This window comes from Megalops cyprinoides, chromosome 23 (assembly GCF_013368585.1).
Source record: "Megalops cyprinoides isolate fMegCyp1 chromosome 23, fMegCyp1.pri, whole genome shotgun sequence".
Classification (NCBI taxonomy): domain Eukaryota; kingdom Metazoa; phylum Chordata; class Actinopteri; order Elopiformes; family Megalopidae; genus Megalops; species Megalops cyprinoides.
Window position 1 is genome coordinate 24,253,501 of NC_050605.1, and position 21,005 is coordinate 24,274,505.

General features: G+C 48.2%; 1 protein-coding gene across 1 annotated transcript in view; it reads right to left on the reverse strand.

The window, feature by feature from the left end:
- met (MET proto-oncogene, receptor tyrosine kinase) overlaps positions 1-12,548 on the reverse strand; it is a 41,702-nt gene extending 29,154 nt beyond the window's left edge. Inside the window, exons 1-2 of the mRNA XM_036518163.1 lie at positions 12,308-12,548; positions 9,201-10,398 (exon numbers count right to left, since the gene is read on the reverse strand). Of these exons, the coding sequence (XP_036374056.1) occupies positions 9,201-10,391 (1,191 nt within the window). The 5' untranslated portion in view covers positions 10,392-10,398; positions 12,308-12,548. The remainder of the gene's footprint in view (positions 1-9,200; positions 10,399-12,307) is intronic.
- Positions 12,549-21,005: the final 8,457 nt, after the last annotated feature.

Genomic DNA, 21,005 nt, shown 5'->3' on the forward strand with positions numbered 1-21,005 from the left:
ATTACTGCTGAGGAACTGGAGAAGCTGGCAATAAGGGCAGATTAGAACCTCTGAATGTGCAGCTGGACTGGGAGCAGTGTGCTGGCATGATGGGGGTCATGGGGGGGCTGTGTAGCTGGTCTGGGAGCAGTGTGCTGGCATGATGGGGGTCATGGGGGGGCTGTGCAGCTGGTCTGGGAGCAGTGTGCTGGCATGGGGGTGCTGGTGGTGTGCTCGCAGGATGCAGCTTCAGCGTTCACAAGAGAGAAAGGAAAGGCCCACACAAAAGGGCATAACAGCCAAAAAACAATATTCACACACACAAACCACAGACACACACACACACAAATTCACACACACAGACCGACACACACACACACACACACACACACACACACACACACACACTCACACACACACACACACACACACACACACACACAGACACACACTCACACACACACACACACACTCACACACACACACGTGTATCTGAAGTGTCTGTCAGAAGTGCTTTTCTTCTCCCCAGATTCCTTTGAAAAAACATTCCTGATTGAAGCTGCACAGCTATCCACTCAATCTGTGAAAGCTTGCTGAAAGGATAACTGTCAAACAATGTTTACAAAATATTAAACCTAAAATGCATACTTAATAAAAATCAATGTTTTTCCAACAGCCCAAATCGCTTCATTTCCTGGTGTTTTCTTTAGCGCGGAGTGTTTGATCCAGGGATTGGTTTACCTTTGATCTCGCTGCGATGGCAAGTGTCCATGGCAAACAGTGAAAGCAGACGCTCTGATTCTACAGCAGCACAGCAGGACACAGACGCAGGACACTGCCTGAGACTGACACACCTCACACAGTCAACACAGTCAACACAGGCAGCATCAGGGAGCACACCCTGAGGCTGAGGAATCCGCAACACACCTCGCACAAACCACACAGTCAACACAGTCAACACAGTCAACACAGTCAGCATCAGGGAGCACACCCTGAGGCTGAGGAATCCGCAATGAGTATCTGTTGGTTCCCTTCAGGAAAGGAGGTGATCAGTGTAATTAACAAGCTGCCCGACTGTAGGCAGAACTGCTGCAGAGTGGAGCTTTTTGGTGATGCGTCCTCCTTCCCAGAGAAAGATCTTGAGGAAGGAGGGCAGCCAATCAGCTTGGCCCCTCCCCCCATCTGACGATGGCCGCGCTCACTGAGATTCCAGTGGACTTCACTTGTTAATTGAGTTAGGAAAGGGATGAGAGCACATCGTGGATCGTTCAGTTCAGTTCAGTTCAGTTTACTTTATTGGTACCCGTGGGTAAACTGGTTTTGCAGTTCAAGAGAGAGATGGGTGTCCTTAACATGTAAGCTACAAAAAAAAACACATGACACATGTAACATGGAATTTAAAACATACAATATACACAAAAATAAATATTACAAAGACAGTGCTGACATATGACCTATAACATATGACATGCACACACACACACACATAAAAAGGTTAAAAATGTTAAAAATGTTGGACAGTTCGCCTGGAGGATGGCTCTCAGAGCTGGCATTTGCTGGCCGCGGTGGCATCAATCCCCAGCACAGCAGCGGCAAAGCCCCACTGATTCCAACAGACCAAACAAGCCTTCCCACAATACACTGCGCACCTTTCATCCACAGCATAAAGAGTAATTGATTCCACATGGAACTGGCACGGACTTAGCTGCATGTTGGGAAAAATGATTCTGCGTACCGTAAAGTTTTTAAAGACATAAAGCTGATTTTCCGTGGGCTGCTGCCAGCACAGTAAATATATCCGTATCGCGTTTTCTCCTGCAACAGGTTTCAGTAGTCAGCTCCTCACACAGTGACAGATTCACTGAAAGCAATGTCTGCTCTTACGCTTGAGCCCAAACTTTAGCACGTTAGTGGTGAGGCATGTGTGAAGGTTCAGCACAGACTCACTTCCTGTGAATCACTTTATCCAAGAGCTGCTTTTCGCATCAGAACTCTTTGCTGAAGCGACAGCGGCAGTTTGGAATATTTTCCATAGAAATGCCAGAGGCTGTGTGTACAGGTGAGGTTGTGTACACAGGTGTAGTTCAAGGTAAGGAGGATATTTATTCCATCTATTCAGCAAGCAGTGGAGGACACAAGGTTACCTGCTGTAACCAGGGTCAGTGCTGCTGTAATAACCTGTATCCCTCGCTAAATCTTATCAGAGACTGTCTGTCAATTCCACAGCAACAGATGAACATCAAACCCCAGCCTGTGACAGACGGAAACAGAGAAGCTACTTTCCTTGCAGTGGAGGTTTACTGATCCTCTACTGGGTAGCAGTACTCTGACTTCATCACACTGATGTTACACTGCGTCACGCTGATGTCACACTGATGTCATGCTGATGTCACGCTGATGCTGTTCAAATATTAGAGCAGCTGGGCCAGTCTTAGGTCACCTTGGTGTTACTTTCAGAATCTATAAACAGCCGTGGATTCTCCATGTGAACACAACCTGCCGTGTGGCAGACACATGGGTCTAAGGTCAAGGGTCACTGAGCAGTGAATAGGGCTCCTATGACAGGAAAAACACACACACTGCAGGAGACCTGCGGACACCAGCACAACCATAACAAGCACAACCCTAACCCTAACCCTAAATCAAACCCTAACCCTAACCCTAACCCCAACCCTAACCCTAAATCAAACCCTAACCCTAACCCTAACCTTAACCCTAACCCTAACCCTAAACACACACACTGCAGGAGACCTGCGGACACCAGCACAACCCTAACCCTAACCCTAACCCTAACCCTAAATCAAACCCTAACCCTAACCCTAACCCCAACCCAAACCCTAACCCTAACCCTAAATCAAACCCTAACCCTAACCCTAACCTTAACCCTAAATCAAACCCTAACCCTAACCCTAACCCTAACTCAAACCCTAACCCTAACCCTAACCCTAACTCAAACCCTAACCCTAACCCTAACCCTAAACACACACACTGCAGGAGACCTGCGGACACCAGCACAACCCTAACCCTAACCCCAACCCTAACTCAAACCCTAACCCTAACCCCAACCCAAACCCAAATTGGGAGCTGTATGCTGGGAAATGTATGGAACAAGGGGATAAAAAGATCGGGTGGGCCAATGCAAATTCCGGCCTGTACAGCCTGGATTAGAGCCACCATTAGAGGGGAGTCTGGGAAGGTACAAATGGCTGGAATTTTAGAATATTTTCCTACAACCTAACCCTAACCCTAACTGTAACCCTAACCCTAACCCTAACCCTAACCGTAACCCTAACCCTAACCCTAACCCTAAACGCACACTCTGCAGGAGAAATCCCCAGGAGGGAAACAGGTAGCAGTCTGGATCTTTAATGGCAGCATGTCGATCTGCCAACTACATGCTGTAAATCTGAGTCTATAACAAAAGTAAAAAAAATGAATATGCTTTACAAAGCCAGTCGCCAGCACGGCAGCAGCTTTGATGGCTGCTGTGGACAGTGCATCATTGTTCTCCTTTTTCACACCTTGCTGTGTCAGAACCACAAACGCTGAGGAAAAGAGTCTCTCTTCACAGGCTGTGCGTCTCTGTCAGAAAGAACAGAACAATCCCTTCTCCCTGTCTGCCGGGCAGGAGGCAGGAAGTTTGCCCAGACTCACTCATGCACTTGCATTCACTAATGTAAAAGCTAACTCTAAGGCTAGAATATTATTAGCCTGCGTTTCCAGATTTTTTGTAAAATGTAAGAGTACATTTTTCTTCCAGATGAGAAAGATATGCTCTGAAAATGACTGAGATCATGACAAATTTGAGCCCTTCACAAAACCAAAATCTGATTCACTATACTATACTGATTTGTACTTGGATGGGAAAACCAAATGTTGGTAGTGTTGGTATTGGTGGACCAGTAGGGGGCAGTCTTCCCTCCGGGCCCAATGGGACAGCAATGCTCCAGTGCACTGATGGGGACACTGTGCTGTAGGAGATGCCGTCTTTCAGATGAGACGTTAAACTGAGGGCCTGGCTCTCTGTGGCCATTAAAGCTCCACAGCACTTCTCACACAGAGCAGTGGGCCCCTGATGCCCTGGCTAAATTCAAGCTCTTTCAGTCTGGCTGTTTATTAATTCCCCCAGATCATCACTGCAAAAGGCCGTGCCTGGTATAATTAAGAATTAACAACGGCACAATTGACCCTGCCTGGTAAAATTAAGGATGAATAAAAGCAATAAGGTTAAATATTTACTCTGGTAAAATAACTCTTGAATAAAAACCAAAACAATTAATATTACAAAGATATTTAGTATAGATTTACATGCTTGAGATCCCAAATGACCTTTTAGCTGCTCTTTGCTTCAAAAAAAAAACAATCAAACAAGTTGTTTTCAACCCTATCTGCAACCTACAGAAGCTGAAGTGACATTGACAGGTACTCACATCAAACAGACAAACTGTGATAATTTCTTTACCTGAACCCAGTTCATTTCGGCTTGGTATATTGGCTGTTAAGCTTTATTGTTTGCAGCTCCCAAAATTCATCATCCTCTCGGATAAGCCTTGAAACCAGCCCATTGTAAACAACCCCCTGCAATACGACTCAACTGGAAATCGACAACAGGGGATCAGTGCAATCAAAGCACAGCAGTAATCTCCTTAAAGGAACATGGCTTTCCATCAGGTCCTCTGCGTACCACGTCCTGTTAGCACCTGTTGCAGGATTAGCGCTGAGAACTGAAAAGACACAGGCACACAAACCCATGCAGGTCTGTCGTCCCTCTGTGTGAGCTGGGATCACAGACCACGCAGGTCTACCGTCCCTCTGTGTGAGCTGGGATCACAGACCACGCAGGTCTGTCGTCCCTCTGTGTGAGCTGGGATCACAGACCGGCAAATCAGCGGAAGGAAGACTGGCTCAGGGCCAGGCGGGTCACCCACGTCCAGCCTGAGCCGAAAGGATTTAAAGCACTTGTGATGTGTTAAGATGTGTTAAAGGAGAAGGAGGGAGAGACCGAGACGAAGGTCCCGGTGCACTCTGCAGCACTGGATGGATGAGCAGCCAGGCCAGAAGGCTCGCTGCTTCAGTGGGCTTCACCATCATTCATTTCAGATGTTTCAAAGGCTGAGGCAAAGGAAATGAGTCTGAGGGGACTCTGTTGGGCGGGGTGGGTTAGAGGGGAACTTCATTTCTGGCATACAGGAAGGGGAAATGACCCTGCGGCGATGCCATTAGCTTCCGTCTCTGTTGCCTTGAGCAGGGGCTCAGCATGCAGACTCCTCTGACACGGAGCGCGGAGAGGCGGCCCCTGGGATTTCCGCTGCATTACACTGCGGTCGTTACGGGCAATACGAAAGGATGAGATGCAAACAGCCGCATCTCCTCTGTAGCTCCACGCTGAAAGAGGACCTCAGCACACCCACCCTGTGACTGCGAGGTCAGATGCCATTAAACCGTCATTAAAGCATATGGCTTCCCCCAGGGATTACAGGTTTCAGCTGCAGCAGCTCTCAGTTATCGCTCTGTTCTTACCTGCACTCAGTGAGGAGACCACAGCACACACACACACTACACCTCCGCTGCTGCTCCACAGCACACACACACACTACACCTCCGCTGCTGCTCCACAGCACACACACACACTACACCTCCGCTGCTGCTCCACAGCACACACACACTACACCGCAGCACACTGACACCAAGCAAAGAAACACAACTTCACAATGATGCAGCCAGCACTGAGACAACCATTACATACAGAAGCAGATGTGTTACATACAGAAGCAGCTGTGTTACATACAGAGGCAGCTGTGTTACATACAGAGGCAGCTGTGTTACATACAGAAGCAGCTGTGTTACATACAGAGGCAGCTGTGTTACATATAGAAGCAGCAGTGTTACATACAGAAGCAGGAGTGTTACATATAGAGGCTGCTGTATATGTATATCTATAGTGGTTGTTGTGTTACATACAGCAGCAGCTCTCTTACATACAGAATCCAGCCTGCATGAACTGTGCTCTACAGACTATACCCCTGTAGCTGCAGGCAAATATTGACTCAGAGAAAACAAACTCCGAAGGCTGAACTGCAGTTTTTGCCCAACCAGCCGCATAGTTTTGACAACAGTGACAGTGGAAGCAAACAGCTGAAATTACCACGGCAAAATGATTTCAAAAAAGATTATGTTCATGCTGTCAAAATGTATAACCTGAGGGTGTTTTACATGATTACATGTTCTTTCCAAAAACTTCCAGTTTGGTGAGCTAACCAGCTGAACTGCCCATGTATGGGCATCAGTTCAGGGGAAGAGTTGTGTCTGATCCCATTTCAGTAGGCTGACAGTGGGCACAGCAAATCGCCTCTCGCTGGAAGTGACATCACAGCAGTGCACATGCCACAGGAAGCAGTATTACTACCTACTACCCAGAGATTGGTAACCGTTCCTGTAATGACCATGCAGCCGCACTGAACCTCTGACAGGAAAAGGGCACAGGTGGAAGTGAACCGGACTGCAGTCTTAGCTCCTGAGTTCCTGAGTTATTTATCGGAGGAGCTTATTGTTCCAAAAAGGCTGGGAGTTTCACCAATGCGCAGTGCCACCCCCAGGCACACGCCTTTATGGTGTTTGGCAAAAGGGCCAAACTTGCAGCAACATGTGAGCTATTGCATATCAGCTAAAGCATGTGGGTGGACTGTGAGCACAGGGGACTGAAGCCTCTATCAGGGTTTTATTTAAAAAATCTACTGTCATATTTTATGAATTTCCAAATGATCACAAGCAAAGGGGATGTTCTGTGATATGAAATCAATCCTACCACATACAGTAACAGGCTGTTTAGTTTAGTTTTTGTAACCGCGACATGAGGCATATTTATTTAAAACACTACAGGGAGGATAATTAAAATGTCTGTCGATCAAAACGTCCCTCTCAGAATTATATTACACACTCGCTATCAATCAGGCTTCAGATTCAATTTTAAACCAATCGGCCCCAGGGCTGTTTTTTCCAGAAATCAATTTTAATTTAATGATAATTGTGACCTTAAATGTGGCTGTTTGTAATATGGAGACTCGTGCTTTTCCATGCTCTCGTAAGCAGATGCGTGGGTGTGCTGTTACGATTTCAACTTTTACCATTTGAGGCTCACTTGCAATTACACGGCAAACGGGGGTTATATTTCTATCTGTTTTATTAAGCAATATCACCAGACAACACAAGACCCAGTGGATCAATAGTGCTTAAAGGGGCTCTTTGAAGTCTGCAATCCCTCCCTGCTGAGACTAAGTCTATTACGGGTCCAATTCATTTGTCTTTCATTAGCATTCTGAGGGGCTGCTGCTCTGCACTAATGAACAAGGCCCATTACTGGGGCAAATAAACTATATTTAATTCAATCCACCAAATCTGACACTATCTGAGGCCTCTCCGCCACCAGAGACCCAGCTCCCTAAATCAAGAGGCTGTGTTAGAGCTGCTTTAAGCCGCAGATCCTTATTACTGTCTGCGCTACAGGGAAATGAGAGCAAGCTGCCCTCCTAGGGCCTTCAGTAAGGCCTGATCACTTTAGGAACCTCATTAATTCTGATTTTAAAATGAGGCTGCGCTCATTTAAATATGCTCCTTTCAATGCTTCTGCTGCCCTGTTTCAGGTAAACAATGGCTGCCATCCCAAAGCACCTGGGCATAAAAATGGTTTGGATGATCGTGTTATTGCTACAGTAAGCTCAGTAAGCAGCCATACTTCCTGCGTTCACACACTGTCACTCGTTAGCCTCTCTGAATCAGTGCTCCGAGCCCCAGCACGCAGCTCCAACGCCTCCAGACTGGATCAAAATGGTTTACTTAAGATGCCTGTCGTCCCGTTAAAAGCAGTTTTGGCTCCTTCGAACTGGCACATCACAAAGCTGATCATCACTCTCGTGAATGTACTGTTCTCCCAAAAATAGGATGTTTACAGCATTGTAAGCGAACGTGGAAATATATGAAGGGAGAAGCAGGGCTGCCACCGGTTCCCATGCTGCTGTGCTGGGGGGTAAACTCTGGGGGGTAAACTTTGGGGGGTAAACTTGGGGGAGTGCTTTGTGATGTTACACAGAGCTGAGAAAAAGCAAGACACTCTGCACAGAAACAAGCGATCCGTCTCCCCTCCCCACAGACAGCACTAATAACATCTGCTCCCCGCCTGGCAGCTGCCTGAGGTCTCAGACCTTCCTGTGAAAGTGGGATATGATTGACTTATTTGGAAATGATAAATGACGATAAAAAACACACCGTTAAATATGATCCCAGAACATTTCCTCACCAGGGTTGAAAAAAATCCCCACAGAGGAGGGAGAGTCAATCATTGCTAAACTGTATTGTACATTGGCAGACCAAGAGAGTGATAACATCCACACATCCATCAGAGATCAGAATGCAGCAGGACCTTTACAGTTTCAATGAAAGCTATGTGCACGTATTCCTGCTGGCTGGGTGAGGAGGTCATCTTTGAGGGGAATGCGTTTCTCCCTGGAGTGTGTGTGATTGCACGCGTATCGTATTGGCTGCAGTGTCATCGCTCACAGGGGCCTGTGATGGGACGTACCCCGCGGTTACCAGGGAAGCGACCCCCAGGCGTGTGTCTAAACGCCCTGCAGAGAGCAGTGTGTTCACTCTCAGCGCCGAGACTGCAGAGATGCTGCTCCGCTGGCCTGCATCTTCATATTTCTCAGATGAGCCTTTATTACGGCGCATTAACGCGAGAACCACGCTGAGCCCCGGGCCGGGGGCTGAACTGACCAGAGAGGCCTCACACACACAGAGGTGGGTAATTAAATCAGGAAACTAATGCCATTTCAGGATATCGACGGGCCCCGGGGGGTCGTCAGCAGTTAAATTCATGTTTCTATTGATCCGATGATTTAAAGATTGATCGGATCGATGCTGATGGATGGGCGGAGCAGAGAAGAGGCAGGGGACCCTATAAAGACATCTAGGCAGGTGACTGACGGGGGAGCGGAGAGGTAAAGGCCGCAGCAGGATTCGGCCTGGAGGGACTGCCTACATGCATCACAGACCTACAGCTGCCCAAACCTAAAGCTATAATATTGACTGTGGTTTTTAATGTGTAGCTGAGCAATGTTCCCTGTATAAGGTGGCAGTGTGGACGAGCTGTTTGGGGAAAAGGCAAAAGAGTAATTTTGTTTAATTATTAACACCCCCCCCCCAAAAGAAAATGACCCTGTTCTCACCGGGCTGAAGCTGCGACTCTCGTCGGGTCCTGTGAAGTGCTGGGGGGGTCTGGTCTCCCTCTTCAGGATGAAGTTTCTGAAGAAGGCGTTGAGGTCTCTGAGGGCGATGACGCAGACGGCGGAGCTGGGTGTGGGTTGGACGGAGTCGGAGCGGCTGCGGGCGAAGGCGGCGAACAGCACGTCCTCGCCCTCCTGCAGGTCCAGCTCCTCCCGCAGGGCGCGGCCCGCCTTCGCCACGTGGGCCGCCTGCAGGACGTTAAACACCTCCACCTGCGCGGAGCGGCGCCGGCGCTTCCGGGTCAGGATGCACTCGAAGGGCATCTCCGCATAGCGCCGCAGCTCCGGGTCCGAGGAGCAGGTCCGCACCACGCGCGTGTGGAACGCCCGAGACCCCACCTCCTCCGGCTGCACCGTCAGGAAGAAGGCGTGCGGCCCGCTCTGGAAGGCGTAGACGTAGCGGATCGGGTGGCTGTCCCGCAGCGGCGGCGACAGGTCCAGGTACGAGCGCTCGGAGAAGAAGCTGAAGCCGTCCTGAGACTCTTTCATCTGCCGCACAGAGAAACTGTGCTGGAGGGGCGTCCCGGACGCCGAGGGGGTCACCGTGTTCCCCACGAAGAACATCACCACGTTCTCGCCCTTCACGTTCAGGACCCGGGTTCTGGCGGGGCTGGCGATGCAGTCAGGGCACCCGTGGCGCCCCCCGGTGGTCTTAGCGGAAAACATGCACTTGACCTTGGCGTTCTGCAGGCTGTCGTTCAGCACGTGGCTCTGACACACCCCCGAGTGGGCGGAGCCACAGCTGATCAGCTCCTCGTTGTAGAAGGTCTCTAGTAGCAGGGCCATGTTGACGTTGTCCGTGGCGACGGTTGCTGAGGCGTTGGTCTTCTCGGGGCAGGCTTGGCAGGGCAGACAGTCAGGGCTCTCCAGCACGGGCCCGGTCTCAAACTCTGAAAGCTTCTGCAGGTCCTCAGTCAGCGAGTATATCCTGTTCACCGCTCCCACGTACACACGCCCGTCAAACAGCACCATGTTCTGGATGGGGGTGTCCGCCTCAAAGCTGGGGAGTCTGTAGGTGGTGGAGAGGTTCAGTTTTGGGGAAGCTGGGGGGTCCTGGCACTGCCCTCTTACCCGAGCCCACAGCACCAGGAGGAAGATGAGGATGTGAACGGTGGCCTGCGAGCAGAGCTTCATCCTAGCCCTGCGGGGAGAAACCAGGCCAGCACGTTTAAGAAGCTCATGCCACGAACTTACACAAAACCTCATCAATCAAAGTTTGAGCGCCACTTTAAAAATAGAAACGGCTCTTAATTCAAGAGGACCGGCTGCTCTGCAGAGGCCAGGCCTGATTGAGACCGAGTCCTTCGGGAAAACAATATGGGTCACTTCAGCACATTCAGCACACACGCAGGCGTACTACACAGCTGCCCAATGAATCGCGCTTAGTGTTTTGCCGGAGCATTACGATTTAAAGTGAAGACATAAGCAGTCTTGCTGGAGCCGCTGTCACTGAGTAAGAGCCGCGTTTGAGTCACCACAGGCAGCGCAGATCTGGAATCGCGCTGTGTTCAGCGGGCAGCTCGCCCGCGGCTCCGCGATGCGTAGCGAAATTTACCACAACCGGCATTCGGTCTGAATCACGAGTCTGCGCACAGCTACGGGGCTGAGACTGACAACTGGCCCCGCGGAAGATCGGGATAAACTCAGATAAAAGCAAAAGCGGCTAATACGGTAAAATGAGTAATCGCCGAGGTGTTCACGGCTCTGCCGGCTGCTGCTTTCTGTGGGCAGTCAGTGAGAGAGGCTCTGTGATGGGTAATCAGATCTTGGACGTGCCGTGATTCGCCTGACTCCCAGACGCTGGAGATCGCTGTCACTTCCCACTTTATTTTAAGCGTGTTCCCACAAAAAACTAAGATCTACAAAGAATGCAAACACCATCTTCCCAGCATGATCGTTCATTTGCCGTTCAGTTTTCGCCGCAACCACAGTTTATTCAATCTCTTAATTTACTGAACATTCAACGTTGCCATTGTTCAAAAATTATAAATTATATATTATATCAATTATAAATTTTAAATACATAAATATAAAACAAAACAATCTGTGGAAATATGTCTTTTCAGCTATTTAAAGCACTTCATAAAAGTTTAGTGAGAACAGTTTAACAGTGTAAAGTTTAAATATAGTTCAAAAACAGATCAAAAATAGAGGCTTGCAGTTTATCCGTGCTTGCGTTTAAACACAGGTTGTTGCAGCCCTAAAATTACGACCGTTACCATCATCATCATCATTAATACAATGCTGCGCTCTTCCTCTTCGAATCTAAAATTAATCTCTTAAAGAAAACAAATAATGCCCGCGTCGCGTTACAGCAGGTGCGCATGCCGGCGGTCACTGTAATGGAGGAGGAATTTTGTTTTCACTTTGAAAAAGATGAGTAACTTCAGGGCGAAAGGAAATAATCCTGACTGTAAAAACAACCCTGCAAATGCCACCTGTTTCAGAAACAATTTCTCTGCGCAATTTCGGTGGCGCGCTCACAATTGACCGTGGAAAATGTACAACCCCGTCCAAACAGGAACTCCGACAGGATTTCACGATGTTATACAAAAATACACCACTTCAGTGCAACACAAAAAACAAGGAAGGTGACTCATATACGCTTCTATGGGCTACATGACACGTGCGACACCAAGATGCCTCTTTAAGAAAACCATTCAGCTTTAGTTTAATTGTGAAAAGTGTAGGTACAATACGCCATCACAACGGGAAGACACGGACACACAATGTTAAAGAAATCATCGATTCTGAGACTCAATCTATAGTTCTGTTACTGTGTGCGACAATATTCTCTGTTGCAATGCAACAAGCCGAGGCAACAGCATGAAAATACTACAGATCCATCAACTGAACTATTATCATCACCATTATTAAAGATTTTTTGCACAAAACAAGTCGGTGGAGTTTAAATTGAGAAGTTTATAGTTTGTATTGGACCAATAATGTATTATTTATTAATGTAAGTTGCTTGTGTGGTTAAAAATACGTGTCCCATTCCAGCAAACATTCCGAAGGTGACCCGCTGATAGGAAAAGCAACGCGCTTACCTCCGTTTCAACGCAGTCTCCGTGGCGTGGCTCCCGGGGGTTCAAATCATTTTAGAAACTCGAGATGCGTGCAGAACTGACTCACGCACCGATACGCTTCAAAAACTGAAAAATTACACTGACTCAAACGCTGCGTTTTCCCGCCGCTGACTTTTCACTTTCTTTCAAGCTCACGAAAAGTTCTGCCCTTCAGAGCCAAATCCGCAGCCCTCCGCTCCGCGCCACAGGATGCGGACCTGTGACTCACTCTTCAGACTGATGGGCCGGATCAGACTGGCACCGCTTCCTCGCTCCCCCTTTGCGCCCGCCTCTTTCGCGCACAGGAGGAGAAATCAGCGCCGGAGGGCCGGGGTTTCAGGTGAGTCTCCCAGGTTTCAGTGGCGATTGCGTCACTGACGATGGAGCAACAGCTCGCGATAAAGGGGCGTAGAAAGCGGCACACTCCGACATTGCCCCGAGGCGCGCTGTAGCGGAATGCGCGTTACGCTAAAACAAGATCTGAGTAAACTGTCAAAGAATTAACCTGAGTTAATAACGTTATAACAACGGACGTCAACAAAAGTTAGATTTTATTTTGTGTGTAGGTTTTGCGGGGGGCGCAGAACCTTTACCTCTTCCAGTTGTATTTACTTTATTGTGATAGGGGTGCAGAGGAACAATATACTGTATTTCAAACAGGCAAGCACTCAAAAGATGGGGAAAAGAAGAAGAAGAAAAAACAAAAAACAATGGTCACACTTTACTGAAACGAAATAGGCTAAACGGGAACTCTTTTCGCATACATCTTGCATTTAGACACCACAAGTTTAGTCAGCTAAGTTTACTACTTCCACTGAGCAAATGAGGTATGAAGTAATTCATAGGCAGGCAGGTATAGAGTAATTCATATTCAGGTATATACACACTAATGTGTAGCAAGACAGCTATATATATTTGGGCTGGAAATAAACAATAAAATCGGTATTTATTTCCCAAATTTTTTGCATCTCGCCAACGCCATCTGAGAGAGATCAGTAGTCAGTGTGGCGGAACCGCAGCAGGCTGCCCGCGCAGGAGCGGCGCTCCGCAGAGGGGCCGGTTGCGCCGGCGCGGCGCTCCGCAGAGGGGCCGGCTGCGCCGGGGCGGCGCTCCGCAGAGGGGCCGGTTGCGCCGGCGCGGCGCTCCGCAGAGGGGCCGGTTGCGCCGGCGCGGCGCTCCGCAGAGGGGCCGGCTGCGCCGGCGCGGCGCTCCGCAGAGGGGCCCAGCTGCGCCGGCGCGCTGCGAATTTCAGGCGCATTAGTCAGGCTTTTGAGGCTGAGCGCGGGGCCCCACTTTATAGCGGTTTTCATGCAGGGGTTTCAGACGGCACGGTTAAGTTGCCTTTCCCTCTCCTCTCTGAGAGCGCCATGCGAACCTTTCAACACCTGTACCCCATTCAGTCAAAGCATAAGCCCGCAGAATTGCAGGGGATACTGACTGCCAGACCTTTGGGAATTTGCAATTATACACGAACTGATGCCGTAATGCTCAAGGCCCCGATCATATTTCTGCAGGGGAGAAAATTGGCGCTGAAAGGCAGCTGCAGAGGCTGTTGGATCTGCGATTTTTGCATCCGTGCCCTTTCTCTCTCTCTGCTGAACGAACTTTGGGGCGAGAGGGCGCGAGTGTAACCCTGGGGTCCCTCGCAGAGAGCGAAGATTTCTACGTGCTATCGCCCTACGTTCATCTGAAATGACAGGGGGATAAAAAAGGGACAGTCGTAACGAATATATCGTTTTCAAAACCCCAGATGAATCTTAAGGACACCGTTTGTCCCATTCCTGTGGTATGGCTCCGCCGTCGAGCCCCGAGCTGGAGAGGGTGAAGTTACCGCTGTGGTAAACCTCACATCTCTCTGTCATAATCGCTGGTTATCGCCGTGGTTTATCTGAGTGGCTGCGGAATCTGGGATTAGATGACATGCTCTCCAAATATGCCACGCATCCACTGGCCGCTGCACTTGCAATGCGGAAGATGCCTTGAACCTGCGGTCCTCAACATAATTTATCCGGGGGCATAAATTCGGCCCCATCAGAGTAAGGCGGACACTCAGCTACCGATGATTAGTTATTCAATTCTAAGTGGGTGGCCGCCTTTGTGAACCTGACCGATTAATGAACGACTATAATTTAAACTCTGCATATAGTTATGTGTGTTGTGGCTTCATTGACGAAATGTTTACGATTGACGAATTCAAATGTGTAAAATGGCTGGTCGTTAGCAGGTACATTCTCGATACTTTTTAGCCTGGTGTATTATTTTAGAGCACGCTTCGTGGGCCACACCACAGGGGCACTTACACGTTTGCCGCTTTCCCTTGGAGAATTTACTTCAGCTGTCATCAATGTCTTCAACGCTATTATCACTAGGACAAAGAAAATCGACTTTTATATGTGAAATATATTGAACACCATTAAGGCATTTCATACGCTTGCAAAGTAAAAGATCTTAAGTGGTCCCTTTTCGGTACCTCTGACTAGTATGTTACTTTTTGAACAGTTTTTAAATAGAATATGCCGCCAAATGCTGCCACCTGCTGTCCGACATGTAGACTGCATCCCTAAATAGCACCGGGAGACTCGGTGAGATGGGTTATTAAACTAAAGGAACAGGAAAACGAGCAGAGCTACAGACACAGCGCAGCAGTATTCTGTTCCGTTTTAATTAACGGCGGTAGGACTATATATCACCAGTAACTAACTAGGGCCACCAGGTTATTTATCACCCGGACATCAATACGGACATAAGGTAACTGCTGACCAAGAGGAACCTGTCGCTGTAAATGCTGATGAATGTCAGAGGCATTACAGGCTTCTTCCTGTTCATTTGCGGAGCGACCCAGCCTCTCTGTCCATCAATAGAACATTCATTTAGCTGTATTTTTAAAGAAATAAATCAACGGCATGTCGGAAAGGCCTGGTGGAGATTGAGACATTGTGAAACCATGAACAAAACCAAAGACATTCCAGCTCAGATCTTGGTTATGAGAAAAGGCTTCAGATAAGAGCTGAACTCATACATGTATGGAGAGGACAGAGTGAAATACAGAGATAAACACCAGCCAGACTGTTCAACAGGTGAGGATCTATCACACCTCACACAGAAGCGTATTATAAGCAGGAAATAAGGTGATCCAATCACACACAGATACGTGCAGCAGGAAAGCATCAGAATGTTACTTGCGATAGTTTCTCTATCTCTGTCGGCCTGTCTGCCGTTGATCTGATCTCCACGCGTCTCAGACACATGGCATAGCAGTATGTATAATAAAGATTTCATTTGTTGGGGCCTCAGATTTGATCAGGAGAAGCACTGCTGGAATCAAAATGAGAGACCTGACCCAGAGCTACGGCAACACTGCTGCTGGAGGGGATGAGTTTGTGCTTCTGTCTCAGTGTGTTAGAGTACTTATTTATGAGCTCAGAGGGCAGAAATATGCTGTCAAAAGTGTACAAAATACAAAGTAAGACAATGACGTTTTGTAAGGCATATATTTGAAAGTCGGCCACCCCTCTCACCACACGGGAATGATTTCAGTCTTTTGTCGGTATGTACCCTTCAGTTCCAGCCTCTGTTTATCTCAGGGGGCTGAGGTCACAGCCCAACACTGCCACACTCTGTCTTACACAGGATGGAAATCTCTTGCTGTGTCCATGGCAACTCTTCTTACCTGTCATTAGAAGAGTTACCTCTGTGATCACTGCTACAGAGTTTCTCCCAGCCTCTTGTCTTTAAGGACGGCTGGGCTGGGATTCCAGGTGTTCTCTGAGGGAAATGAGCACCTTTGGCAGAGTTCTGAGTCAGAGGGCCGGCGTGGTGCGGCATTCAGGAGCTGGATGCCTTGCATTAGGTCAGTGTCGATTCATTCATTACAACAGCAGTTCGTCCCCAGCTGTGTGCCTGCTGATTGGCTGGGGAGAGGCGGTGCTGACAGATGGAGGTGATGCTGTAACATCATCGCCCTTTGATGACCTCATCTGAGTGCTCTGGATTCTGCAGGAAGTTTCCAAAAACACTGAGACCTCCAGATGAATGAAAAGGGCTTGTCAAAGATAAAAAACCCTCTTTGGTTAAACTAAGTAGGTACTATTGGGGGGGCTGATTATACACTGCTGATTATGTGATCAATGTAAACACACACACACACACACACACACACACACATTTAAACGGACGCATGCACCCATACACACACACACAAAAGGACACTCCCATTTTGTGTGTTGGGAGAAAACAGCTGTTGCTGTCTTCCAGGGCCTTCAGGGACAGCCACAGAGAGACAGACAAGGAGGTATTTCTGTGAACTTTAAAAAGAGAAAAGGAGGGATTTCTGTGACAGAGAGAAAGAGAAGTCAAGATTCATGTGAAGTTTAAATCACTTCTTTTTCATCACATCTCATTTACAAAAATGTATAGAAAAAAATCGGAATGAGTCCAGTTTTACTGTAGCCAAAGCTAGCTGATGCCATGCATACAGGTGCACTGTGTTCCTGAAAGTGCTTCATTTTATCATCCGTTTCCGAGAGCCACTCCACACAGCTGTGCTGTGCTCTCTCCCTGCGTGGGACTTATTCTCTGCTGCAGGGGTTGGAAACTCTGACCTTTCTGTTCTTGCATTTACCGATGGAACTGAAAATAAACTGATCATAATAAGCTGAAATAATAATAAACTGAAACAGACTGATGATAACCCACAGTTTTCTCCTGTTCACACAGTACTGTTCTGTGATATAGAATTACATTAACGTTCTTTAAATACAACAATCAGCTGGGTCATGGTTGATTTTAAACCTTTTAACGGACCACTTCCATTACAGCATTTTTCAAAATGCACCAGCAGGGGGCGACAGGATTCCAGTTGTACTGGCTGGTGGATGCTCAGAGGTGCGTGTGTGTGTGTGTGTGTGTGTGTGTATGTGCATGTGTGTGTGTTTATTTAATCATGAGACCACACCCATGATGGTGGGTGATCAGCTTTATTCCTCCAGATGACCCCCGCTGAAGGGTTTCTTTGTGCCGAGTTCATGTTTACCGGTGAGAAGCTCTGGAAATTTTCCTCTTGGAGGACTTGGCAGACACTCAGTTACACTCAGATCTATCGCTGCTGCCGGGTCTCTCCACGTCTCACTCGTCACATTGTTTGTGTGCAGAGGTGAAGAACACTGGCAAGGTATTCTCTGCTCGTTAATCTTTTGCTCAGTAAGTGTTGTGCAGGGAGCGAAGGCTGCAGGTTCACATCCCATGCGGGGCATTGCCATTGCACCCCTAGGCATGTTTCTTTAACTGACTCATTGCAGTAAACATCCACCAAAATACATGGACTATTTCCAAAACAAAAAAAAAAATGTGGATTATAAAAATAAAAAATATACAGAAAATAAGATGCCTGCCTGGATAGGTGTGTCTGCTAAGCAAATTAACGTTGTTGCTGTAACTCTCACTGCTGTGGCTGAGAGGGGAAAAACAGGCTAATAGCCATCTGGTTCTGTCAGTGCAGTGTGTGTGCGTGTAACGCAGTATGCGTGTAACGCAGTGTGTGTTTAACGCAGTGCATTGTGGAGACAGTGTAATACTCTCAGTATGAACGGTGTAATCGCAGTGATTAATTTCACTCAGGGAAAGGTAAGCATGGTGTGCCAATCCTCCCTGCTGCTGGGGGATTAAACCAGTGCAAAACAGCTCCAAAAACACAGAGCGCCCACTTTACCTGCTGGAGGAGAGAATGCGCAGAAAAGTGAGAGAAAAAAAGATGAAAATGTTTGTTTTCTGTTTGAGTTTCCATGGTAGTGCACCACTGCAGAGTGGAGGTATTTAATACAGACTCACAAACAGGTTTTAATAGAAAAATAAACAAGTGACTCAGCATTTATATGGTTCTCTCAGTACAAATATTTTTCATCCTTTTTACAAAGGCTCACACAGAATGTTCCCATCCTCCAGTGATCCTGGAAAGGAACAGAAACAGCAAACAGCAGAGGAGCCCTGTCCCCCTCTCTCTGCCGCCTGGCTGAGCAGCCGCTGTACTGCGAGCGCTCAGGAGCCCTGTGCCCCTCTCTCTGCCGCCTGGCTGAGCAGCCGCTGTACTGCGAGCGCTCAGGAGCCCTGTCCCCCTCTCTCTGCCGCCTGGCTGAGCAGCCGCTGTACTGCGAGCGCTCAGGAGCCCTGTCCCCCTCTCTCTGCCGCCTGGCTGAGCAGCCGCTGTACTGCGAGCGCTCAGGAGCCCTGTCCCCCTCTCTCTGCCGCCTGGCTGAGCAGCCGCTGTACTGCGAGCGCTCAGACTCCCCGGTGGGGCAGACGGCGCAGGGTGCTGTAGTGTCCCCCTCTCTCTGCCGCCTGGCTGAGCAGCCGCTGTACTGCGAGCGTTCAGACTCCCCGGTGGGGCAGACGCTGCAGGGTGCTGTAGTGTCCCCCTCTCCCCCTCAGTTCTCGGGGTTAGTGTTAGCATTAGCCTGTGGTTTTCCTTCTGCTCAAAGCCCTTACCTGCTTTTGGACTGTCAGCTGCTGCAGATTTGGGGGTCTCCTATGAAGGACTCATTATTTATACTGATAAAGCAAGCTGTCAGACAGGACGATGCATACACATACAATAAAACTGTTTCCGTGCAGGAATGTGACACTTATAATAATCAAACCATGCTGGAAAGTGCACAGCATTTACAAACACAGATTTTAAATCAGACAGCAGCAGGCACAGCATGCGAGCCTTTGTGCTCAGACAGAATGGGATCATCATCAAGCTGACAGCCCCCACAAAGAGCCAAGCAACCCCCCACCACCTGCCAAAGACTGCCAAGTCAATATTTCTCTTACCTCCAAAAGAAAGCTATTTGTCAGTTTTGCTTGAATTAAATAACATATATGCTTTCCATGTGTTTGAAATACATGTCAACACCGCTACAGTAATGCAGAACAGACCGTGTTCTGTGAATCCTTCATAAGGCCATCTATTTTTATGTGAATATCCATTTTTATAAACACTGTCATTTGGTTTAAGAGTTACAGAGATTGGGTGGCTTTAAAAGCCTTTAGCACGGACGGTTAGACAGACACGGACCCCTGTGTGCAGCAGAGGCCAGACAGACCGACGAAAGACAGACCTGCAAGCTTGCTCAGGGACGCAGAGAGAGACCAGCTGCTGCATGCTGACATAAATGTGAGTTTCATTACCTTGTGAAACGCTGGCATGTTAATGGTGGAATTGTACCAACACAGAGAGACACATATCTTTTCATTACAAATGGAAGACTGGCAGGCACAGAAATTACTTTATTAAACTGTACTATTCAACAGAGGCCCAGTCAAGAGTATTTATTCACAATATTCACTGAAGACATTTTTCTAAGAAACCCATGACAAACAAATACAGAAGAAATCTGATTAATGAAATTGTTTTAATGTGTTCACCATGATGTCAATTACACAGTGAAAGCAGAGAAAGGAAATTCCATTATAAATCAAAAAGACGACCTTAGGAAGGGAAAAAACACATCCAGTGACTGCTATATCACTGCCTACAGAGGGCAGGCTCACAGAAGAGAACCAAGTCAGAATGAGCTGTCGGTAAAAACCACCTCCACCCTCCCAGTGAGGGTGAGGAAGGTACAGTTTCTTTTACATCAGAACATCACCAGTGTTTGTCCAACAGTGAGCTTCAAGATCAGGCAGAGCAACATGTTATGGATCATCACACTAACTACTGCGCAAGCTTTGGGTATTAGATAAAAAAATAAATGACATATAGGTGGTGCTTCTCACATCAAAAAGGAAAACATTTCAGCTGAATAAACAGAACCCAGAGCTCTGGTCCAGAGAACCCAGGAACAGCATCATATATCTCATTTTTTACAGTAATGTCTCCATTGGTGAAGAAAATTAATTATAGGTGTTGTCATGGATCAAAGAAAAAGACAATTCACGGGATTAAAAATAAGGGCTAAAGCATTCTCTCTCCAGTGCTCTGTAAGCAAGCAACTTAAAAACTGGACGTAAGCTGTTGTAAACAGAGGTTTCTTCTTGAGGTGTGTCTGTACATGGTGTGTGTGTGTGTGTGTGCGCGCGTGCATGTGTGTGCCGGTGTGTTTGTGTGTGTGTGTGTGTGTGTGTGTGTGTGTGTGTGTGTGTGTGTGTGTGTGTGTGTGCGTGCATTTGTGTATGTGCCTGTGTAATAAGGGGACGGTGTGGAAGCCCTGCATGCATCAGGGGGTCAGTGTCAGCTGCTGGAGTTACCAGACTGAGAGAGACCACCTGGCATGTCCACGGCACCCCCGTCTCCAAACCCTCAGCAGGCGAGAGTGCAGCGACCCTGCAGACAGCAGGACCCCCAGAGCTGAAGGGCCCCCCAGGGCAGCGCGGCCCCCCGGGGAAGCGCGGGCCCCTCGGGGCAGCAGACGGTGGCAGTCAGGAGCGTGGGCAGTGCAGTGAACACGTAACAGAGTAATCGCCCAGGAAGGGACATGACCATAAAAGAGCATAACAGTCCTGCAATGAGGAGAAGAGGCAGGGGGCAGGAGAGCAGGCCGTGACCGTTTTTTACTCTTTTTTCCTGAACGTCTGTTTGTGAAACCATGGTGAGCAGTCTGCTGCTGGTGCTGAAGGAGATGCACAGCCTTCCAGTGCTGGTCCCCTCCCTCTGGAAATGTCTCTCTGGATGGGTTTACGAATTTCCTCTGCTGCCACCCCC